The sequence below is a fragment of the Hakea prostrata genome, chromosome 4 (genome assembly GCF_041222555.1).
Source record: "Hakea prostrata isolate BN-2017 chromosome 4, UWA_Hpros_2, whole genome shotgun sequence".
NCBI classification, from domain to species: domain Eukaryota; kingdom Viridiplantae; phylum Streptophyta; class Magnoliopsida; order Proteales; family Proteaceae; genus Hakea; species Hakea prostrata.
The window spans coordinates 5,447,947-5,475,945 of NC_142603.1; the positions used below are offsets into that span (position 1 = coordinate 5,447,947).

The window sequence follows — 27,999 nt, forward strand, 5'->3', positions numbered from 1 at the left end:
GTTTCGATCAGAGAAAAGGGGCACTTACAGTATACAATTCACAATATGTGCAAGGAATTATATTGACAGTGGACACGCAGGCCTTTGATTTCAAAACATTCCTCCAGAAGTTGGTTTCTATACTGAAGAGAGAATCCAAGTTGAACACTAGCAGATACATCACAATATTTGACAAAATGTTTAGATGGTGAGAACTTGATGTTACTGAATATTTCAAATGTACATTAGAAGATAATGTCTTAAATGGACATTTAAATACCCCAAAACAGCTGAAGTTAACCCCAGTAATAGGAAGAGAACTTAATCTGGATTGTACAATGTGTGAGTAAATGTAGTGAACAAAGGATCAAATGATCTGTGTGGGGAGTAATTTGTACAGTAAAGGATGTAAAAGCTAAGTACTTATGCAAAAGTGTAAGCTGTAGTATTGCCGGTTATTTCCTCTCTCTTGGATCCATTCCTTTGTTCAACTTGTACACTGTCGAGACTCGACGATTTTTCCATTTGTTTTCTTTTGGATTTGCTCCTTGGTAGCTGTTCTTTTTCATCAACAAATGATAAGAACCTTTGAAGACGGGCTGATCGTGAGCTAGCAGAACCAGAAGAACTGGATTCTTTAGAAAATTTCCGGCTGAACTGTCGTATCATTGCTGCAAAGTATATAAATAATGCAACAAAGCATGCAATGCCACATATGAGAAAGAGACCAGAGAAGCTCCTCAACTCAAGCCGATCTAATTGGACTTCTGGCTGTGAGCTACAAGCTTTTCCTGTCAACCACTTATCTTGGATTCTTTGAAGATCACCATTTTCTGAGAGTTGCAGAATGGCAGTGGATAGGTCAATGACTAGGGGAGAGTCTCTTGTAAATGCCTAGAATGAAAACCAAGATGTTTAAGGAAAAGTTCAATATGCATGTTATGAAGCATCAACCACGTTAACTGAAAAAAACACTAAAATAATTTAAAACAAGGAGAGCAACAAATATGAATCTCTTTGAAGTGCAGGATTCATCAAAAACGTCAATCCCAAGTGTGTCAACTATAATCAAATGAGGATAACACTTAACAACCTAATTACAAATATAAATCAACCTGGTCGAATTTAGCCAATATAACCTTCAGTGCTCGTATTACAAGTCAGAAACAAATACAAGAATTTCGGGGTTGGACATATCCTCTCACTTCCCCCCCCCCCCCCCTTTTCCCCCCTTCTTTTTATTTATTTATTTATTTTGGGGTGGGGGGTTAGAATTGGGGATGACAGTTGAAGCTTGAAACAATCATGGTTGGAAATGTTATCACGACATCTGATATTTCAAGATGTCTATGCAAGTATTAGAGTGACAAGGATTACACCTACAAGGTATACCTTCACTGCAGTTCAAAAGAACAAAAGAACAAAATGCAGTAAGGTATAAAACAATTTCAAAAGAACAATGTAAAAATATTCCCCACAAGGTTTCTTGTGACACTTTCTTTTCCCCCTATCAAACTACACAATTGCTGTACTCCTCCTATGAATTTCACCATTAAGGGTCAATTATCAATCATCAAAATCAAGATATAATTGTCTATCAAGCATGCATCAAAGATAATAACTCATGGAAGTAAATTGGTTGCCCTTGACTAGTATATACTTACAAATCCCCACCCGCTTTTGGTAAATTCTTGGCCAACAACTGAAAACCTGCAGTAGCTTGAAAGGAAGACATCTATGTATGGCCTTTCATCAACAATAGCAGCAACAGTTCCCTTTTCGAGGGCCCTAGCATAGGCTGCTGGTGAACCAAGGGGAATAAGTCTAGATTTAGGAATATTTAGTTCTTCAATCAAGTAGTTTTCAGCAAAAGACCCAACTTGGAATCCAATTGGATCTGTGCGTGTTATCAAGCTTTCAATTCCTTTGATGGGTGAAGACAATCGTTGCACCGTGAGGATTGAAGTCAGACTAGCAGTGTAGCTTGAGTTGACAATCAGAACCACAAATAGCCATATGATAAGCACCAAACGACCAAGGGTGCTAACAGTGTTCTCTCCTGCAGAAGAAAAGTGCAATTTTGGAGGGGGGGGGTGTTCAGGTTGATTAACTGGTTGCATGATCATGAAAAACCTTTCAGAATATAACTAAAATCATCAGTGATGATTAACTTACTTTGGGCAAAGAACCAAGTCGAAAAGCTGAACCTGCATTTTGAGCAGAAAACGCATATCAAAATTTCTGACACAAGTTCATTGGAAGACATAGGCTGCATGATTTTGAGTAAAAGTAAAAAGCAGTATGTTTCCCTTGAAACAAAATATCTATCCCAAAAAAAAAAAAAAAAAAAAAAACTTCTTTAAAGCATCTTATTATATTTATTATATTCAATCTGCAATCTATCCAATGCTGGTTTTGACGCAAGCATTAACAATTTAATGATTTCAAACACTTCTGATGTAGATTAAAAGCCCATACTACCTGTAGGAACCAGCCCAAAATCAGCCCAGAAAAGTTATGGGATGTGACTGCCGTGAGAGGCAGCCTTTTCTGCTGAAGTGGTGAGTTTTTGTTGGTTCATTGGAAAATGAACGAAGAAGAAAAAAATGACCAAAACACTTTCATGTGAACAGCATCAGCCAATATTTGCCTTCTTTGGGATGTTTTCTAGATAATTTGTGGGGTTCAAGATCAGATTACATGGAGATTTTATTTTTTGAAAATTTAGAAGTTTAGTTTAGTTTCTATTATTAAGCCTGGTAGTCTCTAATTTTACTTTGTTCCTATTTTCCATAAGATTCTATAGTCATTAGTTACTAAGTTAATGATTTATAACAACCTCTTCGGCGTCTCAATGGTTTTTCTTGTCTATCCTCAGCCTTGAGGTCTGTTATGTTGTGACCCGAATTTGTGTACCCAACTTCAAAGATGGACGCACAGACATATTTTGGTGGGCAACCCGAATGACCCGTTTTTGGAGATATGTAATGGAAGCGGAGGGCTTGGAATCTACATATATGTATCTTATGTTCGCCTACGAGATTAACATTGAGAGATTTGGGATTTTCACTTTACGGTTTTGGGTGAAAATTCTTGTAAGGCTATTCTTGGCGATTGGTTGTGTGATTTGCGCTTTGTTCTTCTTCCACATAGTAAAAAGTTCTTCCTCTTCACTCGTGGACATATCACACTGCATTGGTGTGTGAACCACGTTAAATCTTTGTGTTTTCGTTTTGTTTCTATTTCGATTCGCTAGTTCATTTTTAACAAGGCTCCTGCTCCCGATGGCTTCAGTATGGGTTTCTTCATTGCCACTTGGGACTTTATTGAGAATGATCTTGTCCATGCCATCCGCAGCTTCTTCCTTAACCCCTCTTAACTCTCTTCCATTAATCAAAATTTCCTTTGTCTTATCCCCAAGAAGCAAGGGGCCTCCTCTCTCTCGGACTTCTGCCCCATTTCCCTTTGTAACCTCCTCTATAAATTCATCTCCAAAATCCTCGTGAATAGGCTCAAGCTGGTGCTTCCCTCCCTTGTGAGTTTGAATCAGTTGGCTTTTATCTCGGGCTGAAGCATTGCGGATAACATTCTCCTTTGTGCAAAGATTGTTAGGGGCTTTGATCGCTCCGATCATTCCCCGGCTGCGCTCCTCAAGGTTGATCTCCATAAAGCCTTTGATTCTATTCGCTGGGATTTCTTTAGAGATGTCCTCTATTCTATGGGTTTCCCTCCTCCCTTCATCCATTGGATCGAGACCTGTATCTCTACTCTCCGTTTCTCCATCATTGCCAACGATTCTCCAGTAGGATTCTTCCAACCCCGGGTTGGCATCTGCCAAGGTTGCCCTCTTTCTCCTTACCTCTTCTCCCTTGCCTTAGAGGTCCTCTTTCGCATCCTTCAGTCCAAGAGTGATAAGCTCCTCATCTCCCCCATTCCCAAGTGCAAGTCCTTAAACCTCCCCCACCTTGCTTTTGCTGACAATATTATGATATTCTCTAAAGTGGATCACCTATCCATCTCCTCCATCCTTGCAGCTCTTTCACAGTTTGAAGCCCTCTTTGGGCTCCGTGTCAATCTCAATAAATCCACCATCTTTCTCTCTGGTATCCCCGATCAGCTTCGTGCTTCTCTCCTCCATCTGTCGGGCTTTACCCCTTGTTCCTTTCCTGTGGTTTATCTTGGTCTTCCTCTCATACTTGGTAGGCTTACTTGTCACCACTGCCTCCTTATGCTTGACAACATCCGTAAGAAGCTCCAACTTTGGAAGGGCAAACTTCTATCGTTTGTTGGGAGAGTGGTGCTCATTCGGTCTATGCTTCAATCCTCCTACCTCTATTGGTGCGGGATCTTCTTGATTCCAAAATCTACCATCCATGCCATGGAGTCTCTTTTTTGTGCCTTCCTTTGGAAAGGACAGAAAGCCTCGCGCTTCATCCATCCGATTAGTTGGTCCTCCATCTGCCGCCCTACCTCTGAAGGAGGCCTGGGAATCCGGCAGATCTTTGATGTAAATATTGCCTGCCTCCTCAAACTTATATGGAAAATTGCTATAAAGCATGATTCCATTTGGGTTAGATGGATCTACTCTTACCACCTGTGATGTGACTCCCTTTGGATTGTCCCCATGCCCCCCAATCCTTCTTGGGTCTGGAAGAAAATTCTCTTGCTGCGTCCCCGTGCCATCTTTGCCATCTCTATTTCCATTTCCTTTGGTTCCACCACCTCCTTCTGGCTTGATTCGTGGCATCCAATGGGCATTCTCTATAACTTCTTTGGTCCTCGTACTGTCTACAACAGTCGTATCCCCAAAACCGCTCCCTTGTCTAGCTTCATCTCAAATAGGTCGTGGATCCCCTCCCCTCTCTCTTTAACTCTCTGAGAGAACTCATTGTCTGGCTCCCTTCCCCATCCAAAACCTTCTCCACCTTCTCTGCCTGGAACCTCATTAGATCCCATAACCCTATGCCTCCCTGGCCCCCATTGGTTTGGTTCAAAGGCTATATTCCCCGCCATTCCCTTACCCTTTGGAGAGCCCTCAACCTGGCCCTCCCCACCCAATTGCATCCTTTGTTGGAACGGTTCAGAGAACCTTGAGCACCTTTTCTTTTCTTGCCCCTTCTCCAGATCTATCTGGGGAAAAACCATTGCTTTCATTTGGCCCCGTTTGAGGCGATCCTATGGGTTTTTTCGAGACTGGTCTTGGATTTTGAGAACCTTTTCAAGCACTTCCATTTGCGATCGGATTGGTAAGCTAGTGTACTATGCCTTGATCCATCACCTTTGGTGGGAGCATAATCTTAGGAGATGGACCTCTAAATCCCGCTCTATAGATAGGATTTGGAATGCCATCTATTTTTATGTTTCTTCTAGGCTGATAGCTATTCCCCATTCCCCTGTTGATGATACCCCAAGGAGTAGGCTCATTGTTGTCTCCAGGGGTCTTAACTCTCCTTTTCGGCCTTCTGTCTAAAGGCCTTGTTCTCTTGTTTCCTTGCATTTAATATATATTCTTTATAGTTTATTCATCCAAAAAAAAAAAAGTTTCAAGGCTTGGTAACAAACAGCAGCCCCCCCCCCCAAAAAAAAAAAAAAAAAAAAAAAAAAAAAAAAAAGGTTCACAATCTCTATAGTCTATTTTAGTTTAGAAAGTTTCTATTTCTTGTAAAGCTCTAGCCCAACTATATATATGCCCTTTTTTAATGCAATAGAAGATTAAACTTTTAGAGAAATCAAATTTGCAGATCACATTGCCATTGCTTATGGAGTAATCCATGCTCAACAGCTGAGATAGCTGTGAGGGAGAGAGCCTGGGCTAAGGGCCCATTCCCCTAACCCCTTTCTTGTCCATCTTCTAATCCCCTTCTCCCTATCTTCTTACCCTTTTATGTTCTTCTTTCATATATAACAAGACTGAAAATAGGGGTTCTAGTTTCAGTCGATTTCCTGCTGGGCATTAGCTTGAATCTGTGATGTTATAGATTTGTAGGTGATCAATGGTGAAACATGGTTGCCAATCAACCAATAAACATTATGAGAATTGGGACCTTCTGCAATGAAGGACTCTCTATATCCAGAAATAGTGAAGTACGAAGAGATACACAAGTGCTCTTCTAATTCTTATTTTAGATAAACAAAACAAAATTATAGCAAACTGAAATAGAAGTAAGGAGAAAACCCCTTTCTTTCTTTCTTTCTTTCTTTCTTTATTTGTTCCTTCCACACCCCCCCCCCCCCAAAAAAAAAAAAAAAAAAAAAAAAAAAAAAAAAAACTCTGAAAATACGGGTTACTCTAGTTTGGCAATAATATAAAGTTTCAGTCGAAATGGCCAAGTGGTGAACAAAACTCTAAAATTATAATGAAAAAAGAAAGAATTTTTAGAAAAAAACGGAAGAGGTTTTAAATACAAAGGAAAATGTCAATACATTGGAGTGTGTATGAATGCATTGGATTGAAATTTGGCAAGTGGCCTGTTGAAACCATTTACTAAAGATCCAAGCAGTCAAAGTTGCCACTCCTAAATGGCAAAAGTTGGTGCTAGACTGTAAAACCTTTTCTGGTTTCAAAAATCAGTTCTTTCTCAAAAAGTTTGTTTCATATGGCCATTTCACAAAATAACCCACAGTTTCAAACATCCAAGAACTGAGGAATAAACTTTTTATATAATTCAACAGAAACAGTTGAATAAATACATACCACAGAATCGTAACTAATTGTTGCTTAGGTGGTCCTCGAAAATCATCATTTATTCTGTGTTCAAGAATCCACACAACTGCACCCACAACAAGGAAAAAGACAGTCGTGACAACCCACATCATTGGAGTGAATGGCCTTAGGAAAGCCCATGCACCGGAGTTCAACTTCCCGAGTGGAACCACTACAACCAATCCTGATTCAATATATGGCTGTGTAAAATCCACAACCTTTGTTCTGTTGGTGATAATTGCAACATCACCCACAACAGCATCAAAGACCTGGAGAGACAAAATTAACCAATGAAAAACAACAAATAACTATCAGTATTCTTTTGACATTGAGAACATATGAAAGTAAACTCACATCTGTTGTTATCAAATGCACAAGCTCATCGTAGCTGGGATTCTTAAGACCATCTCCAAATGGAATGAATTTGTATGGAACACCATAAGGCAGAAGGCTTAGGGCAGATGTAAATACATCTATACAATAACCTTTAACTATATTGCTACCATTTACCAGAGAGACATATTGCTGATAACTAACTCGGTTGGGAACGCCGATTCTCAACTGCCTTCCATTGTCTGGGAAAACCCATCCACGAGGCTTAGTTGTCACCTGCCCCGGCCAAACTGCATTGTATAGGCGTTGGCTTGAACTTGACCGGTTTGGTGGCTTGATGTAGAGTGTTTCTGGAGGCACAACAGAGAGCCCTGAATAATTAGACCAGTACCCAATCTGCCGAAAACCAGTTCCAATTACATTGATGATATCATATGCAGGATGGACTAGTGATCTATCTGGATTAAATCTAATTGGTCCCGAAAGACCCATCATGCTGGTGTTCAATATATTGTCCAGCAACTGCCATCCCCCATCAAATATGCTCATTTCATTCAGATGCAAATCACCATTTAATACTGCAGTAGTTAACCTTGAATCGTTTGAGAATGAAATGGTATGACCCTGCTCAAAGAAAGCCTTGATTGCATGAGCAATTATCCATACAGTATCATAGGCAAAAAGACCATAAGGATTCAAGCCTATAGAGCCCCCACTAAGTTGGGTCCATCTTGAGAAGAAAGCCTTTTTCTTTTCCGAATCTGGTGTGTGGGGGCGCAATGTGAGAACTCCTTGGGTGGTCTCACTGACTCTGGGAAAGATGGAAGCATTAGCTTCTAAAGTAGAAGATAGCCAAGAAGTAGCTATCCAAGCATACCCACTACTCATCATTTTAAGAGAGTGGGCAACCTCAAGGACCATTAGACCTGATCTTTTGTAACTGTGTACAACGATTACTCTTGACTCCAGTGCTAACAACTTAATTAGAACATTTTGAATATCCATTTGAGTTGCTATAGTGTCAGGAGGAAGCGCTGCCTTATAAGAGATTTTACAGTGCTTTTCTGCAAGTATATCACCTAAGGCAGCGATACCGTTGCGTCCAGTTTCATCATCGGTGAAGACTGCAATGACATCCCTCCAACCATAGTAGCTTACCATATCTGCAATTGCGGACATCTGGAAAAAATCATTGGGTGCTGTCTGAACAAAGAAGGGATACTGAAGAGCAGAGAGAGTGGGATCCAGAGCTGTGAATGACAGAAGTGGGACTTCGAGTTCATTGGCAAGATGTGAGATTATATGTGCCATTACTGCAGTTTGAGGCCCAATAATGGCCACAGTGTCGGACTCCATGTATTTTAAAGCTGTGATCAATAAAGGAATTGAATGCACTAACTATTAGAATACTCAAAAGAAAGAAATCAAACAGATGTGAACCATACATAACAAGATGTTGCCTTTTAAGCAGAACCAGCCATGGGTGGTGAGTGGTCAGAAGACTCAGAACACAGAAACTGTCAATGTAAACAGACAATTAATTGAAGAACAAGGAATTATACCTCCAATGATACCTAGAAATCCACTGTAGTTGGAGTCATGGAAAGTAAGTTGTAGTTTGCTACCACCAAGAAAATTGGGATCAGAATTCACATCTTCTGTTGCAGCCATCATGGCAATTTTCGCAACTTTCCCATTTATGCTACCAAAACTGAAAATAGATCCAATGTTCACGACAGCAGGTCTTGAACTCCCATCCGACACTGCTCCAAAATGGAGAACCAACAGCAGTGGAATCCAAAGCCCATTCATGCTGATTATATGAGGAAGAAAACAAAGGATTTGCTCTATTACCAGGGGCCCATGGAACTAATCCTTTAAAAGGGTGAAACAAGGCACAAACCAATGGACATCCACCACAAACAGAAAGTCTGAATAACCAGAGAGAGGAAGAAAAAAAAGTAAATGTTAAAAGGCCCAAAGAATTCAAGTCTTTCTCATAAAACAAAAGTTGCAACAAGATAGAAGAGCCAAGAAGCTTAATCCAACTGAACAGGTATTCCCAAGGAAACAAGAAGCCCTCTAATTCCAGGTTGGGACCCCCAGATTTGGTTGTGAAAAAGATGTGTTTTGGTGTCCTTAAATATAACAAAGCATGGATAAAGAAGTTCTTTTCTTTTAGGGCTGAACAAGGTACGAACTTACCTCAACTGGGAAAAATCATGGTTAAAGTATAAAGGAAAACGTCCAGCCATTCCAAAAGAGCAAACGACACACTAAGAAAATAACCATGTACCTTAAAAATCTAGAAAGCAGGGTATCTTGAGATCTGGCACCGGGCAGTGTGGCCACTTCCATATAATAATGTCACCTGAAGAGAGAAAGACAACCTCCCACAAGCAAGTATGCGTGGTAAAGAAGCAACTGAGGTAAGTCTAATGTTCAGTAGGATTATGGAATTTAAAGCTAGGCTTTCTTTCTGTTCAGACACTCATTCTCACTGGTACTGAGATAAAGAATTATGAGTGGGAAGAAAAAGGAAGAGCACTGATGAAGAAAAAGAAACCCACAACGGGAAGCTTGATGATGAATTGTGTCGTATTGGGTGCTTGATGACTGGAAGAAGAGGAAGATGAAGACCAGAAAAACGGTGATGATGAAAGTTTGAAACTGAGTAAGTGACATAGTAGTGGTGGCGGTGATGGAAGGATATTCGTTTTCGTCATTTTTCATGTCTGGCTTCTAGATGGAGAACCTAGTGTTCGTTCTGCAGATTCGTGGGACTCACTCTCTGGTCGCAAGTAACAGAACTTCCATTTAGGTTCTTCTCTTTTTCATAAAACAAAACTTCCAAAAATTGAATTTTTTTGGGTAGAACAAAAGTTGAGTCATTCTTTGCTTTTGAAACTATAATGATCATAACTACTTAATAGGAAACGTAAAGTAGACCATTCACGCAAGGACGTCTCTGCAGCTCTTCTCCTTGGAGACATAGCGTATGTGACCTGCGTTCAAAGCCCAAACATAAAAAAGTAAGTCTACATGGAATCTCAACGCACCTAATAAATTGCTTCATGAGGGTTGCCTCCATCAGAAGTATTGCGTTTTATTATCTGGCAAAATCTTCCAAACCAGCCACGAAAGTGGATCAGATAATGGTTGGCTGCTAAATTAGCTCTAAAATAAAAGATATTGTCATGATTTGGTCAAATAATGCTTCATCCACTTGTTCAAAATGGGTATTTGATTATGAAATTGGAGCCAAATGATATATCTTTTCTCATGATTTTGTCAAAACAGTGCTACGTCCACATTGAAATATGCTGCTTGTCTTCTGTTTAGAATGTTAAACAACTCCATGCTTCATACAAGAGTTTAAAAACTAGCGAATATACTTGTCGAGGTTAAGGTTGGGTTTTGACCCAAAGATTGGTGGATCGAGAGTTTCTCAACAAAAAATTGCTGGGTAAGAATGAGTAGAAAAATTACCTCCAGAATTCTACTTGTTTCGGTACCAGATTCACCCTTTATAGAAATGTCAATGTTCTCTGCTATGTGTTGGACAATAAATCAAAGGGGCTCAAGGAGAGTGAAAAGGCATACACTATGATGGAGAAAATTTGATTGTGTTAGTTCTTGAAATTTGATATTCACTACCTAAATCCCAAATCTATCTATCCCACTTCTTGGCCATCAATAAAGGAATTCCTCCTTTACTATGACTTAGAACAACTCAAAACTGGAAGAGAAAAATGGGCAAATCTTTGGAATGGGAGAAATCATGAGGTTCAGATGATTGATAAATAAGTTCAAAGATGCCACTCAGATCTTTGTTCCTACAGCAACATGGTAATTTGGAAAACCCAATGTTGGGTGAAGAGATTGGGTCCTAACCCATGAAAGGCTTCTGATATGATAACTTCAATAAATTGCTCCCAAAAGTGGAGCTGAAACCATCATTTCCAATCCAAGCACAATGAGTAGAAACAGGCATTGAGAGCAGCATACCATACTCCAAGTAAGAATATACAACAAGCACAAACTAGAGCGCATAAAGAGATTATCTACAAGAGAATCAACAATATCCTTGAACCAAGCAAATATCTTTTATTTGATGAAATTGAACCGAGCTAATTACAATCACCAATATTGTTCTCTGAACACATTTCAACACCCTTTGGATGCATTATTGATCTATCTTGCTCATCACTGACATTCATATACCTCTCCCATTGTTCTCCTTTAGACTTGATCTTTGTTTTCTATGCCTTTGCTGTCTCAACACATTCCCACGTCTCTCTCTTGGACCTATTCATTAAATCATCTTCCTTCTCATTGCTACTTAAAGACCTCTCTGATCGCTTTCTTTTGGACCTGATCCTTGTTGTCTCTTCCTTTGCGTGAACAAAAGCAGGAATATCCGGATATGCGTGGAATGTGAACTAGACCCATCAGAAGATTTGACGTCTTCACAGAAATGCTGGTTGAACTAGTGTATTATCAATATGAAGTATATAAGGAGAGCTAGAAAGCAAGCTTAACCACATATGGCAGGCGAAGCTATTTTGATTCAAGCATTGACGTCTTCAAAGAAATGCTGGTTGAACTTGTGTATTATCAATAAGAAATATACAAGGAGAACTAGAAAGCAAGCTTAACCACATATGGCATAGAGACCCCCGAAGCTCCTAAGGTGAAGCTACTTTGATTCAAGCATTATTCCTTGTGAACTGCAAGTGCTTCTTGTCAACCACCTGTCATGTATCCTTTGAAGATTCCCATTCTCAGATAGTGTCAGAATGGCAGTTTTCATTTCAATTGCCAAGGTAGAATTCCGGGAAGGCCTATCACAATTAAATTATTAAAGAAATATCATTTAACAAGAAAAGTAATTGATGTTTACGTTCCTAGCAAGGGAAACATAGAAAGAAAATTATGTTTTCTAACTTTCTATTGTATTTTTTGGAAAAAACATCATATCAAACTCATCTTTGTTTTTTCCTAAATGATTATCAACTTCTCAATGTGTTTAAATAGCTTCTTTGTATGGACTGAGTGTTGTATTTATTTCAGAACTCACTAAACATGGCAGAAGAATCAATTTCTTATCCTAGCAAGTATGAATTAAAGCTTTGAATTGAATACTTACAAAACCCCATCCAAACTCGGCAAACTCTTGGCCTACAGTTGTGAAGTTACATCAAGTTGTGAGAGAAAGTGTTCAACATATGCACGCTCATCATCTAAGGCAGCAATACCACCTAGCTTACTGGACCTGCTTGGAGAGCTCAATCATATTCAGCTGCTGAACCAAGAGGAACAAGCCTTGACTTGGGAATGTTGAGTACCCATTCAGATTGTTTTCAGCATAAGAACCCCGAGGGAAGCCAATAGGGCAAGCAGGATCTGGTGGTATGAAATGAGAGCTTTTGCAGGATTTGATAGCATAAGAACCCCAAGGAAAGCCAATAGGCTCATTTGAAGCCAAGATATTTAACCCTGATTAGTTAAACCAATACACTATTCTATGAAAGCCAGAACCAATTATATTGGTGATGTCATGCAGGATGAATGAGGGAACCATCTGAAGTAAACTGAATAGGGCCAGTTAAACCTGTCAGCTTGCTCTGCTAAACATTCTTAAGAAACTGTTTCCCTTCAGTAAAAATTTTCATTGCCTTGGGGTGCAGATTACCTCCATGTATGCGGCTATGCCCTTTAGTCTCCAATCTTGGGTAAACGAAATAGTCCCTCCCTAATCAAGGAATGCATTGATTGCATGAGATTACAGCCATACTGTATCATAAGCATACAGGCCATAAGCACTCAGCCCAAAAGGAGCACTCTTATTTTCCCTGGTTAAGTTATTCCACCTGAAGGAAAATTTTCTTTTCGGCTCTGAGTCCAGTGTATGCATACACAAGGTTAGTGTTGGAAAATGCCAAGTCAGCATTTGCCACATCAGTCTCAAATCAGTTTTGATGATGACTAACACTCTACTAATGTTTCCATAAAGATATGTTTTTTGTCCAGCTCATCACTGCAGAAAATCTCGATGTAAATATCCGGTTCAAAGAAAATTCCGGAGAGTCAAGCTCAAGATCAAACCATCTCAAACAAAGAACCAAAGTCAAGAGGAGAGCATCAAGATCACTGATCAAGATCAAGTCAAAGATCAAGACTTAGGCTAAATCAGGGCTTAGGACACCTTTGCATACACACACATGTAAATACATCCATAATATGTAATTCATGTTACTAGAGTGACCTAGGACGCGTTAGTAAGGTGTACAGCGCTTAGGATTGTCAAAACGATCTAAAAATCCAAGCCATATCCCAGCCCAAAGTTGTTTAGAAAAACAGAGCCCAGACAGACGTCCGTCTGCTCAGACGGACGTCCGTCTTGTTTCAGAACTCTGTTTCTCAGAAACAACAGAAGGTCAGACGGAATTTCCGTCTGGCAGACGGATGCCCGTCTGAACCAGTCCAGGGCAGACGGATGACCGTCTGAGCAGACGGACGTCCGTCTGTTTTCATAACTCTGTTTCTCAGAAACAACAGAAGGCCAGACGGATGCCCGTCTGAGCCAAACTAGGCCAGACGGATGACCGTCTGGGCAGACGGACGTCCGTCTGGCCCAGATTTGACTATAACGGTTAGTTTAAAGAGAATATCTTCTACAGCTGTTTGTAACGGATACCTTTGAGACGGATGACCGTCTGGGCAGACGGACGTCCGTCTGGAACAAAATCTCACAAAGATTTTATATCCGTTGGGGAAATGGGGAAAGCAGTAACTTGGGGTCTATAAAAGCCCAACCATCCCCATTTAAGAATCATCCTTCTCCCCCATCTAGCACATATTCACTCACAAAGTGAAAAAGCGAAGTTTTGGTGTTTTTAGCATTTTTGCTGTCCTCACAACTCCGGTTAACTTTGAAGGATATTCCAAAGTTGAAGCTTTCACTAAAGCAAAGTCTGGAGATATTGAAACCACTGAAGTATATTGACTCTTGGTTCATTCATTACATCACTTGCACTCAAAGGGTAAAGGGTTACTCTCTTTTGATAGGTAATATCTAATACTTTTCGTATTGTGAATTGGTTATTTTAATTCTAGTCTAGGTTGATTAGAATTCATTGTATTGGATACTCTTGTCCGTAAACGAAGATTGTATTGGATACTCTTGTCCGTGAACGAAGATTGTAAAGGGTACTCTTGCCCCGAAACGAAGATTGTAAGGGTTTGTTTCTCTACCCACTGTATTGAAAGAGATCCGTTAGTGGAAATACTCTCTTGAGACTAAGAGAGGAGTGGACGTAGACTCGTAGAGTCGAACCACTATAAATTCTGTGTTTGTGATTGCTATTTGTTTTTAGATTTCATCTTGAACTGTCAACTCATTTTGAAATTGCAACTAAACCAGAAAATTGGTATAAACCACTAGGTACAACCTAATCACCCCCCCTCTAGGTTGCACCAACAGTTAGAACTCCTTGGATCAAATTCATGCGAAGGATAAATCAGTTTTCATCTAAGAAATAGAGAACCAACTGGGAGCTATCCAACATATCCAGCTCCTGTCATTCAAAGATTATGGGCCAAATCAAATACCTTGAGACCCAATTCAGGATAAGTGTGGAGGACTAGAATCCATGATTCCATCATAGCTAGCTAACCAGTATATCTGCAATCTCATCATGTGGCCCATTTCAAGACTCATAGCTGCCCTAAAGAGATCCTACAATGTCTCTCAGCAAGCTGATCCCCTAATGCAGCAACCCCTTTCTCCAATAGTCATCATCTATGTAGATAGCAGTTATCTCTCTCCAATTGTAGTGGTCAACAATCTCAGTAACTGTAACCATCTGGAATAGATCACTTTGCACTGTTCTCACAAAAAAGGGATATTGGAGTGAAGAAAGTGATGGGTTTCTTGCTGCAAAAGATACCAGAGGGACTTGGAGTTCATTTACAACATGAGAGAGCACACGAGATAAGAGCATAAGACAGAAGATGGAGGACCAATAATGGCCACACTAGTCCTCCATCAAAACCCTATTTATCCCATTTCACACGCTAACGTTCTTATCCCCTTATTACCAAAGCCCATTTCAAGAACCTCATCCGCTCATTTTGGACCTTTGGCCCTCATGAAAACAGGGCCCATCCGTAATACTCTATTGGACCCTCAAACCACTTCCCCTAACAGAAACACTCTCCCTTGTCCTCAGTTCCAGTTAAAAGTAATTAGCCCATCTAAACATGTGACCCTTTCGCACCAAACTGGTTTGGTCCCCATGACCCAACACCTTATGAACCCAACCTCCTCTATCCAACCCTCAACCCCCTCCTCGGAACCTTCCACCCCCAATTCGGCTTCTTCCATTGACCCAAATATCTTTGAAACCCCTTCCCCTTGGGATTCCCCCTTGTGTGAGACTACTTCCCCTCCCAACCCCGCCACTATTGGTCCCAACATTAGTTGCTAGTTTGCTGCCCCCTCCCTCTTTTGTTATGTCTGAATTTATATTTGGAATGTTAGAGGTTTAAATTCTATTACTAAGCAAGGGAATGTTAGTAGGTTCCTTAAAGACTCTAAAGACCCCCTTTGTGCTCTCCTTGAGACTCACGTCCACTGAAAATTCCCATCAAATTGCCCGGTCTCTTGCCCCCTCTTGGTCTTTTCTCTCTAACTCTTCCCATTGCCCTAATGGTCGCATATGGCTTCTTTGGAACCCTTCTATCTTTAATGTCTCTCTTCTTGATTATTCCTCCCAATTCATGCATCTCTCTATTTCTCCTTCCAGTTCCTCTACTAACTCCTTCCTTACCATTGTTTATGGCTTCAATAGGGCCTTTGAGCATGCTCCCTTATGGGACTCTCTTCGCTTTATCTCCTCCTCCTGTGAGAGCCTTCCCTGGGGTGTAGGGGTGATTTCAATGTTGTCCGCTACTCTCACGAGCGAGTTGGGGGTTTTGCCCCTAATCCTGTTGCTGTTGGGGATTTTAATTCATGTATTGATAACTCTAGTCTTACTGATCTCCGCTGGTCGAGCCATCTTCTTTCGTGGCATAACCATCGTATCGGTGAGGCGAGAATTGCATCGAAACTTGACCGCTTCCGTGTCAACCACTCCTGGCTTTCCTCCTTTCCCTCATCCCATGCCTCTTTCTCTCCTGCTAGTTTATCTGATCACTCTCCTTGTCTTGTCCACCTTATCCCCTCTTCTTCCTTTGGACCGGAGCCCTTCTGCAATATGTGGACTTCTAGTTGTTCTTTCCTCTCCACTATCAAAGAAGCCTAGGAGAAGTCTGTCCACTGCCACTCGCTCCCTCTCATTGCTTTTTCTAGCTGGCTTAGGAACACTAAGGAAGCTCTCCGTCTCTGGAACTCTTCCACTTTCGGGAACATTTCCGCTAGAGTTTCTGAAAGCCGTTCCAACTTCTTGAGAATCCAAACTCTCCTCCAAAATGATCCCCTTAACCCCTTGCTCGCGGAAAGTGAGAAAGGTTGTACCCTTGATCTCTCCTCTCATCTCTCTTGAAGAAAATTTCCTCCACCAAAAATCCAGAATCAAATGGCTTCAGCTTGAGGACTCCAACACTACTTTCTTCCATCGGTCCCTTAAAGCTCGCCATAACCACAATTCCATTCCCGCCCTTCTCTCTAGTAATGGTTCTTTGATTTCCAACCCCCCTGGAATCAAAGTTGAAGTTGTCTCCTATATTTCTAATCTCCTCTCTCCCTCTTCCCTCCCGGTCTGGCCCCCTCTCCCCCTCGATCTCTTCAATAAATTCATTGGTCCCCAATCTCTCAACCTTCTCCACACTATCCCTTCCTCTAAGGAGATTCTCTTGGCTATTCGATCCAACAAATCCAACAATGCCCCTGGCCCGATGGCTTTAGTATGGGATTCTTTTCTAGTGTTTGGGATCTTATTGAAATGACCTTGTGTGCGCTGTCCGCAGTTTCTTCCTTAATCCTTCCCAGCTCTCTTCTATCAATCAAACTTTCCTCTGTCTCATTCCTAAGAAGGTTGGAGCCTCCTCCCTCTCCAATTTTTGCCCCATCTCCCTTTGTAATCTCCTCTACAAATTCATCTCCAAAATCCTTGTGAACTGGCTCAAGAAGGTTATGCTTAATCTAGTCAGTACTAATCAAACTGCTTTCATCTCGGGGCGGAGTATCGTGAATAATATCCTCCTTTGTGCGTAGATTGTCCGGGGGTTCAAGAGATCTTCTCACTCCCCTGCTGCTCTCCTCAAAGTTGATCTCCACAAAGCATCCGATTCCATCCGCTGGGATTTCATTAGTGATGTGCTTTTTGCCATAAGATTCCCCCTTCTTTTATCCACTGGTTTGAAGTTTGTATCTCTACCCCATTCTTCTCCATCATCATTAATGGCTCCCTTACTGGATTTTTCCCATCTCGTGTCGGCATCAAACAAGGCTGCCCCCTCTCCCCTTACTTATTCTCCTTGGCCTTGGAAGTTCTCTCCTGTCTCCTCCAATCCAAAACTTATTAGCTCCTGATTTCCCCCATTCCCAAGTGCAAATCTCTCAATCTCACCCATCTTGCCTTTGCTGATGATCTCATGATCTTTTCCAAAGTTGACCACAGCTCTATTTCTTCTATCATTTTGACCCTCTCCTTCTTTGAATCTATCTCTGGTCTCAAGGTTAACCTTGACAAATCTACTCTCTTTCTTTCTGGGGTGTTTGATCCCCTGCGCTCCAACCTCCTGAATCTCTCTGGGTTCAAACCTGGATCCTTTCCTGTCATTTACCTTGGTCTTCCTCTTATCCCTAGTAGGCTCTCTAGGCACCACTGTTCCCTATGCTTGATCATATCCGTAAGAGTCTTCACTTATGGAAAAGTAGACTCCTCTCTTTCGTGGGCAGGGTTGAGCTCATCCGGCCTGTCCTTTAATCCTCCTATCTCTATTGGTGTGGTATCTTCCCGATCCCCAAGTCTATCTCTTCGGCAACAAAATCTCTCTTCTGTGCCTTTCTCTAGAAGGGCCAGGAATCCACTCGATTCCTTCGCCCCCATCAGTTGGTCTAAAATATCTGTCGACCTAAATCTGAGGGGGGCCTTGGAATCCGCCAGATCCAAGAGGTCAACTCCATTGCTCTGTTCAAACTCATTTGGAAAATTGTCTCAAAACATGATTCCATCTGGGTTGATTGGGTCCACTCTTCTCTCCTCAAATCTAACTCCTTTTGGACTGCCCCTATCCCTACTAACCCTTCTTGGATCTGGAGGAAGCTTCTCTTTCTAAGACCTCGAGCTCTTCTTGCCATCACCACCCATGTTTCCCTCGTTCCCTCGACTTCCTTCTGGCTTGATCCATGGCATCCGATGGGTATTCTCCTTTCTTTTTTCCCTCCCCGCACTGTTTATGAAACCCGCATTCTAAAAAAAACCCTCTCTCGGCATTCATCTCTAATCATTTTTGGGCCCACCTCCCCCACCATTGTCTTACACAAGTCTGGAACTCACAACAACAACAACAACCTCCCACGGCCCCCCCCCGGCCGCCGCGGCCGCCCCTCCCCCCCCGCGGCCCCCGCCCGCCCTCCCCCGGGCCCCCGCCGCCCCCCTGCCCCGCTTCCCGCTTTTCCCGCCCGCCGGGCCCTGTTGGAACGCCGATCCCCCTATTTTACCATCCAACTATGATACATTAGTTTGACTCCCTCGTCCACCAAATCCTTCTCCACCTTTTCTGCTTGGAACCTAGTTCACACCCCTTCTCTCCCCCCCCCTCCTTGGACCCCACTGGCTTGGTTCAAAGGTCATATTCCCCGTCACTCCCTTACCCTTTGGCGTGCCCTAAACCTAGCCCTCCCCACCCAAGCTTCAATTATTAGTTGTCACATCCCTGCTAATCCCAACTGTATCCTTTGCTGGAATGGTACTGAGGACATTGAGCATTTATTCTTCTCCCTTTCTCTAGTTCCCTCTGGAGAAAAGCCCTTGCTTCCATATGGCCCTGCTCTCGTCGCTCATTTGGGTTTGATTGTGATTGCTCTAGGGTTTTGAGTAACTTTTTAGGTGCTTCTATTTGTGACCGGATCAGTAGGCTTGTTTTTTGTGCCATGATCCACCATCTGTGGTGGGAGCGTAATCTCAAGCGTTGGTCGTCCAAATCCCATTCTATTGATTTGATTTGAAAAGCTATCCATTTTGATGTATCTGCTAGAATTTCCTCTATTCCCCATCCCCCAGTTGTTGACTCCCCAAGGAACAGGCTCATTGTTGTCTCGTGGGGTCTCAACTCCCAACTCCTTCCCTCTCACTGGTCCTCTCCCTTTTGGATCCTTCTTATAGTTCATCGTTTCGTTTCATTTAATTATTTATTCATCCAAAAAAAATAATGGCCACAATTCCAGTCTCCATGAACTGTAAAGCTGTAGCAAAAAAATCAATATGCAACACATAGATTATATCCTATCCAAGACCAACATTTAATTGAAATCCAAAGGAAACAAACAAAAGACGATGCACGTGGGCTCGAAGGACGTTTATTCTCATCCAAGTGGCGGAGCTGCCGCTGCCACTTCTGAGGGTAAGCTTCAGTGCCTTCCATAGTCGGAATTTTCTCCGGCGCCCAGCGAGCATCCATGTCAGTTCATTGGAGAATTCTGATATGCTAAGGGTGGTTTGAATCCTGACATGCTTTGGTCCTAATTATTTCTTTTCAGTGTCACAATTTGGTCAGGTGGACCTAATGGACCAGGCAAAAAGGTTGGAACATCACTCACTGTAACATTAGCATTCTACATACTCATTGAACACAATCCACTGAACAAATTGAAATATATTGCTCACCAAAAATTGATTCTACAAAAAAATAAAAAATATTAGAAAAAAAATAAAACTGCAAGTACAACATTGATCCTTGATTTGAGAGAATCATTTTAATTGGGAAAAGTCAGGAAAGCATCATTTACCTTGTTCCTGAAAGCTTAATTGAATCAGAGGCAAAGGTCATATTGGAGATGTATTCTTAATGAGCATTGAAGGAGTTACAACAGGAACGCTGTTGAGTATCCCATACCTGGATAAAGAAAATGGAGGGTGAAATGAGATATAGTGACAAAATGCCACAATGCAATCTTGATCAATCTTTATTAGTAAAATTACCGCCAATTTAAATAGTCAACCATGTAAAAAGAAAATTAAAACAGTTCTTACTGGAACCAAAACAACAATGACAAGTATCATGCTGGAGTGGGGACAAAGTACACTATTAAAATTTCTAAATTTAACCACCTATTAGTCAAACAAAGAATTATAAATCAGTGAACTGAATGGGACACAGCCATGCAAAAAGAGGCACTGAGGCGCAGATGACTAATGTGGTAGATGTGGTAACTAGGTGAATGGGTTTTAATTTTTGTAACCCATGGTTTCTTGTACTTTGGACAGCAGCAGTACTATTTCACTTCTGTTATTGACGACCATCTCCTTCAAAAATGCTTATATCCAACCTGATAAACAAAACAGAGCCACAAAGGATATAGCGGTCAAGTTGAGTCTGTCCAGATGGGATCACCAACCAGTATGATCTTTTCATTCAACAAGGACATGCCATAATACTCCATTCCCGCAACACATAAAGATTAACTCAACAACTTTTTTTGGCTAACAATGAATAGGCAGAGAGATACTCGGTAAACCTTCAATTCAATTAAACCCATCCTCAAAAGAAAAACAGTTCTGTTTTTAATAAATTCTAGGAAAGTATCTTTTATTTTCTCATAAAATAATGTCCTTTATCATCAGTTTAACCAACTCATTTTTAGCCTTCAAGTTTTATTTTTAACACCTCCAATTTAAATGAACCCAACCTCACACCAGAGGGTTTAATGTTAGCAATTTCACATGGCCAAACGGTCTTAATGACTTATCCCAAACCTTTGCCATCCTCCTCTTGACCTATTGGTGCCTCTCCTCAGTTCCATTGCATGCATTCGTTTTTGCTAACACCTACTCATATGACCACGACTAAACCAATAACTCTCTTAAGCAAAGGAAATAAAAAGCATAAAGCAAAGGAAGGAAAAAGCATACTAATCATAACCCCTATTCAATTCCCAATGAACAACATGGTCTTGACCATACCACTTGCTCAACTTGTCAACCTGATACTTAGTTAACTATTTTACTCCCTTATCTTTATGTTCCCATGAAATGAAAAAAATATAAAATAAAAAAAAAATCCAAATCATCAGGAAAATAGAGATGTGAGATATAAAAGAACCTAAATACTATATCCGAAAGAAAGGAAAATTTGTGATTGAATAATTGTAAGGCACCTTAATACAACCCTCATCATCTCCAGAGGCAATAGTAGTCTCCGTCAGGTTGACCAAGCAACTCACAGCAGCACTGCTCAAGAACAATCACATTACAGTCAATTTTCAAGCAGCTGAGAAGACAAAGGATCGAATGGAAAAGGCTGAAAAAGAAGAAATTGATTGAAGTTTGAAAGAATATAAAAAAACCACACCCATGGGCATCTTCCAGGCGTGTAGTGGTGGAACCAGTTCCACATCTGTGGCCAGAATAGAGCAATCTGAAGATCCGGTCAAAATCTCTGAATGCATCATCCCATCCAAAGCAAATTTAAGTTTTTTTTTTTGGATGAATAAATAATGATATTAAACAAACAACAAACTACAAGGACGAACCAAACTGGGAAGGATGAGGGAGAAGGGATGATTTGGGAGTTGAGACCCCAGGAGACAACAATGAGCCTGTTCCTTGGGGAATCAACAACCAGGGGATGGGGAATACAAATGAGTCTCGCCGATACATAAAAATAAATCGCATTCCAAATCGAATCAAGAGAGCATGATTTAGAAGTCCAGCACCTGAGATTCCACTCCCACCAGAGATGGTGGATCATGGCGCCAAAGACAAGCTTACCTATCCGATCACAAATTGAGGATCCTGGGAATTTACTTAAAATCCAAGACCAGTTACGATCAAACCCAAATGAGCGGCGGGAGTAGGGCCAAATAAAAGCAAGGGCTTTTCTCCAGAGGGAACTGGAGAAGGGGCAGAGAAAAAATAAACGCTCAATGTCCTCAGTACCAGTTCAGCAAAGGATACAATTAGGGTTCGCAGGGATATGGCGGGAGATAAGGAAAGCCTGGGTTGGGGGAGCATTGTTTAGGGCTCTCCAAAGGGTGAGGGTGTGTCGGGGAATGTGACATGTGAACCAGACAAGGGGGGGCCAAGTGGGGGAAGGGGAGGGGGACTGAACCAAATTCCAAGCAGAAGACGAGGTGAAGGATTTAGAGGGGGAGGGGAGCCAATCTAAAGTATCTTGGGCGGAGGGGATAATAGGAGGGAGGGAATTCCAAACTTGTTTGAGGCAAGGGTGGGGGGCAGAGGTCCAGGAACCGTTGGTGATGAAATCTGATAAGAGGGAGGACTTGGGGATGTGGGTGTCATAGATAGTGCGGGGGGAAAGAAGAGTGAGGAGAATACCCATCGGATGCCACAGATCTAGCCAGAATTTCGTGGAGAGGCCCGAAGAAATTTGGTTTGTAATGGCAAGGAGGGCACGGGGTCTGAGAAGGAGTTTCCTCCAGATCCAGGAAGGATTGGAGGGGATAGAAACGGTTCAGAAAGAATTCGATTTGAGGAGGTAGGAATAGACCCAATTGACCCAAATGGAATCTTGTTTAGAAACAATTTTCCATATGAGACAAGCAAAGTAGCGGAATCAACATCTTTAATCCTTTGAATTCCTAGGCCCCCCTTAGCCTTAGGTCAACAGATGTTGGGCCAACTGATGGGGCGGAGGAATCGCGAGGATTCCTGACCTTTCCAGAGAAAGGCACAGAAGATGGACTCCATTGCCGACGAGATAGACTTGGGAAGAGGGAAGATGCTGCACCAATAGAGTTAGGAGGATTGGAGGACAAACCGAATCAGCTCAACCCGACCCGCGAAAGAGAGGAGCCGGCTTTTCCAAAGTTGAAGGCTCTTCCGGATGTGGTCCAAGCATGGGAGAGCAATGATGACGAGAAAGCTTACCCGAGATAAGGTGAAGACCAAGATAGACAACAGGGAAGGAACCAGGCTTAAATCCAGAAAGATTTAGGAGATTGGAGCGCAGAGAATCAGAAACTCTAGAGAGGAAGATGGTGGATTTGTCGAGGTGGACCTTGAGACCAGAGATGGACTCGAAGAAGCTAAGGGTAGATCAGATAGATGATATGGAACTATGATCAGCTTGAGGTCATCGACAAAGGTGAGATGGGTGAGATTGAGGGATTTGCATTTGGGAATGGGAGAAATCAAGAGTTTATCCGTCTTGGATTGGAGGATGCGGGAAGGACCTCTAAAGCTAGGGAAAAGAGGTAAAGGGAGATAGGACATCCTAGACAAATCCCAACTCGGGAGGGAAAAAAACCAGCCGGCAAACCATTGGTGAGAATGGAGAAGGTAGGAGTGAAGATGCAAACTTCGATCCAATTAATAAAGGAAGGAGGGAATCTCATGACAGAAAGAACATCACTGATAAAATCCCAGCGAATGGAGTCGAACACTTTGTGGAGGTCTACTTTGAGGAGAGCAGCAGGAGAATGAGATGATCTCTCGAAACCCCTGACTAGCTCTGCGCAAAGAAGAATGTTATCCGCAATGCTACGACCCGAAATGAATGCAGTTTGGTTGGCACTAACCAGAGTGGGTTACAGAGGGAGATAGGACAGAAGTCCGAAAGGGAGGAGGCATCTGCCTTTTTAGGAATAAGGCAAAGGAAAGTTTAGTTAATAGATGAGGGCTGGGAAGGGTTGAGAAAGAAGCTTCAAATAGCATGAATCAGATCACCCTCGATAATATCTGAGGCACTAGAGAAAAATCCCATACTGAATCCATCCGGATCAGGGGCACGATTGGATTTGTGGGATTGGATGGCTAGAAGAATCTCATATTGGGAAGGGATGGAAAAGAGAGAGGGGAGGGAATGGGGGTCAATGAATTTGTTGATGAGGTCAGGGGGGAGAGGGGGTTTGCCCGGAAGGGAAGAGGGATAGAGAAGGTTTAAGAAGAATAAAACAACCTCAGCTTTGATTCCCGGAGGGTCGGAAATCAAAGAGTCGTTGCTGGTAAGGAAAACAGGAATGGAGTTATGGTTGTGGCGAGCTTTAAGGGAACGATGGAAAAAAACAGTATTGGAGTCCCCAAGTTGGAGCCATTTGATTCTTGCTTTTTTATGGAGGAAACTTTCTTCAAAAGAAATGAGAGATGATAATTCAGAAGAAAGGCTTTTTCCTCTTCCACCAAAAAAGGATTAAGAGAGTCAGATTGGAGGAGATTTTGGGTTCTCAGGAAATTGGATCGGCTTTCGGAGACCCTAGAGAAAATGTTTCCAAAGGAGGAGGAGTTCCAGAGCCGGAGAGATTCCTTAGTGTTCCTAAGCCTACGAGCGAAAGCAATGAGGGGGGAGAGAATAGCAATGGACAGGCTTAACCTAGGCTTCTTGGATAGTGGAGAGGAAATCAAGATTAGAAGACCACGTATCAAAAAATTTAAAGGGTTTAGGGCCAAAGGAGGAGGGAGGGGTAAGATGGACAATGCAAGGAGAGTGGTCAGAGAGGCTAGGAGAAGAGAAAGAGGCATGGGAGACAGGGAATTTGGAGAGCCAAGAGTGATTAATGAGGAAGCGGTCAAGTTTCAATGCGATTCTATCCTCACCAATATGGTGATTATGCCACGAAAGAGAATGGCCCGACCAACGGAGATTGGTGAGACTAGAGTCGTCGATACAAGAATTGAAATCCTCAACAGCAACATGATTGGGCGAACAGCCAATAACTCGCTCATGGGAAAATTTGACAATGTTAAAAATCCCCTCTTACACCCCAAGGAAGGTTCTCACAAGAGGGAGACAAAGATCGGAGAGATTCCCACAGAGGAACACACTCAGAGGCTCTATTGAAACCATAGACAAAAGTGAGAAAGAAATTAGTAGGATCATTGGGTAGAGAGACAGAGAGATGAATGAATTGGGAGGAGGAATCAATGAGGGAGAGATTGATCAAAGCCGAATCCCAAAGCACCCAGATTCAGCCTTTTGGGGAGTGGGAATAATTAGAAAGAAGGGACCAATTGGAGGCTAAAAATTGGGCAATCTAATGGGAATTATCCTAATGAACATGGGTCTCGAAAAGGGCAGAAAGGAGAACTTTAGAGTCCAAGAGGAATTTCTTGACCTCCCCTTGCTTGGTAATAGAATTGAGACCTCTAACATTCCAAAAAATAAAGCTAGACATAAATAACAATGGGGGGGGGGGGAGCATGCAACTAGCAACTAAAATCGGGATTACAAGGAGCAATGCTATTGGGGGGGGGTAGATGGGGTTAGCCTCACACAAGGGGGAATCACAAGGGGAAGGGGTTTCGAAAATGTTTGGGTCAATGGAGGAACCCGAAAGGGGGGTGGAAAGTTCAGTGGAAGGGGATAAGGGTTGAGATGAAATTGAAGGGTTAACAGAAAGATAGTTCAAAGTATTGGGCCTAGGCGGGTTCAGATGGTTTACAGGTTCGGGAGAGAGGGTATCATTGCATTTGGAAGGGACTGAGGACACGGGCTGGGCTTTAAAACTTGAAGAGCTGGGCCGAAGTGGGAGATTTTTTAAACTAGTGGGCCTAGCCATTTTGAGAGCTTGAGACCCAAGGGCAGGAGATGGAGCTTTCTTATTGGGCTTGGCCTAAACAGAGAGGACACTGGGTTTAAATTAAGGACAACGGGAGCTGACGCCGGCCAGGTAAGTGAGAAATGGGACCCAACGACAACGTGATGAGAGAGGGGATGGGTAAAATGGGGATTGAGGTAGCGTGTGAGGTTGATAAAAGGTTTCTCGAAACAAGGTTTGGGGAAGTGCAGGGTTCCCTGGGTTGCAGGTTGTTTGGGTTTTCTAAGTTCGAGCTTGCATCATTTGGGTAGGACGGTGACATATAATCAAAGTGGAGAGAGCTAGTTACCTCAAATGGCCGGATGGTAGCTCCAGGACCAGTACCATCCATCGCAAGAGCAGCAATCACAAGAAAGTTGACTTCATCACCAGAGGAACTGTCAGGCAAAGTTGAGTAGTCGCCATCAGAGGGATTGAGAATCGGATCAGAGCACAGCGTAGTAGGAGGCATAGCAACAGCTTTGATTCTTCTTCTTCGACGACGGTAGGTGTTAGTAGCCGAAAAACCGATCCCAGCAGCCTTCACTGGAACTGCAGGCGAGATAGGGATGTAGACAGTGGTTTTCTTAAGCACATCTACTATGTTTTTCTTTGAGGGAGCATCTGCAGAACTTCTGACTTCATAAGGAAGCATTAAGTCAACAGTCTTCAAGCTCGATAGATCGATCTCATGTAAACAATCAACAGCAAATTGAGAAGCAAGGGGGTCTTCAGGGGCACCATGTTGGAGAGAAGCAAACGTACAATCTTTCGAGTCATGACCAAACGAAGAGTAGAGCGCACATCGAGAAGGGATCCATCATAGACTATGACTTGGTTATACTTGAGGCCCAAGTCGTTGGCGATGGTGATGAGAGACGGGAGGTCCTTGGATGCAAAGAAATCTACGCATAATCTCGCATATGATAGCCAAGACACATTTAGGGTTCTTGTATCAGTTTGGATAGGCTTTCCTGGAGCAGAGCCAATGCAGCTAAGGCAGTTTGAGTTCTAGAATTCGAGCGGGAGACCTGGCAAATTGATCCACAGGGGAAGGGAGCTGAAGTTGACCCTGCGGAGAGGAAGCAATGTAGTCCATGGTTTGAGGAATAAAGGAGTTTTCCCCACAAACCAAGGAGTCCCTTCGAGAGCACGGGAACGACAGTCAGAAGAGTCAAACTTGAACAGGAAGATACCTACATCAATGAGGTGAATGTCCAAAGTACCTTGAGCTTTCCATTGTTTTGTGAGAGATGATTTTATGATTCCAAAAGGGGGGGAGGGCCAAGGAATTGGCCAAGAACTGCAGAATTCCATCAGCGAATTCCAGGGGCAGCGGAGACAGAGGGACAGTGAGCTGAAGGGATAGGACCGATGGAGGTAGGAGGTATGAAGGTGAGGTCAAGATCAGGAATATTAGAGGGCTGGTGGTTGAAAAGGGAATTCCAAGGTTTATCAGGGGAAATGGATGATGGTTGGCTCGAGGAAGGGGGGCGAGGAGAGGGGTCAACGGGAGAGGGATTAAGGGAGGTCATTGGGGACGGAGAAGGGTTACCAGAGGGGACAGGGTTAACCGGAGAAGGGCATGTCAGTGATATTATCTTTGAGGTTCTTTTGGTATCTTTGATAGTTTTACAGATGAAGATAAAAAATAGTTTTAAAACTTAAGTGTTGAGTAAAAATGGAAAGACAAATAGCATGCCACAGCCTCCATTGATGAATTGAACAGCCCTGCATGATTCAGAGTATGCACGAATTTCCAATAACCTAAAAGAATGGGAATAAGGAACATACAAAATGCATTAGAGCCTGACTTTAATCAAATCAAACCATTGCAAGACCAACAGAAATTATAGAAAACTGTGTACTCTGCATAAATCGACATACTGGATATGATGAACTGGCTATAAAACAAATTAGACCATAGTCATATACATGCTTTAGTTTACCTTTGAGGCTGCGAATCTATAGCATAACGGTACCTGATCCAGAATGATTCAATAAGGATTTCAGAAACACGATCAAGATAACCACATAGAACAAGAAAATGAAACTTTTCTCATTGTATTTACAGGAGTAAGTCACCACTGATCAAACCTGCACTGACAAGTGAACTCGAAGGATGAAAGTCGAGTTCAAATGGAAGTTTTCCCAAATTAATTTCCATTGTAACGTGTTGAAGATCAACACTCAGATAAAACTATCAGAGATTACTGAACTTCCACTGCCAAATCACTGCACCAACAGACATGGAAGATATTACTTCAGTGCAGAATCTCAA

At 42.2% G+C, this 27,999-nt stretch overlaps 1 protein-coding gene and 1 pseudogene across 5 annotated transcripts; both read right to left on the reverse strand.

The window, feature by feature from the left end:
• Window positions 1–115: 115 nt before the first annotated feature.
• On the reverse strand, window positions 116–27,998 carry LOC149017337 (glutamate receptor 3.2-like). Of its 5 annotated transcripts, XM_089151672.1 has the most exons (12): window positions 27,816–27,998; window positions 27,668–27,700; window positions 21,536–21,622; window positions 21,342–21,414; window positions 19,974–20,080; window positions 9,312–10,020; window positions 8,578–8,946; window positions 7,037–8,382; window positions 6,674–6,951; window positions 2,155–2,186; window positions 1,644–2,038; window positions 116–873 (listed from the first exon to the last, which is right to left on the reverse strand). In XM_089151672.1, the coding sequence occupies exons 7-12, from the start codon at window positions 8,825–8,827 to the stop codon at window positions 403–405; spliced, it is 2,772 nt and encodes a 923-aa protein (XP_089007798.1). In that variant the 5' UTR covers window positions 8,828–8,946; window positions 9,312–10,020; window positions 19,974–20,080; window positions 21,342–21,414; window positions 21,536–21,622; window positions 27,668–27,700; window positions 27,816–27,998; the 3' UTR covers window positions 116–402. The 5 variants fall into 5 exon arrangements, with proteins under 5 accessions (XP_089007798.1, XP_089007794.1, XP_089007796.1 ...); XM_089151668.1 differs by having other exon boundaries at window positions 8,578–10,020; XM_089151670.1 differs by lacking the exon at window positions 21,536–21,622 and having other exon boundaries at window positions 8,578–10,020.
• LOC149017338 (glutamate receptor 3.6-like) lies at window positions 14,576–16,657 on the reverse strand (annotated as a pseudogene).
• Window position 27,999: the final 1 nt, after the last annotated feature.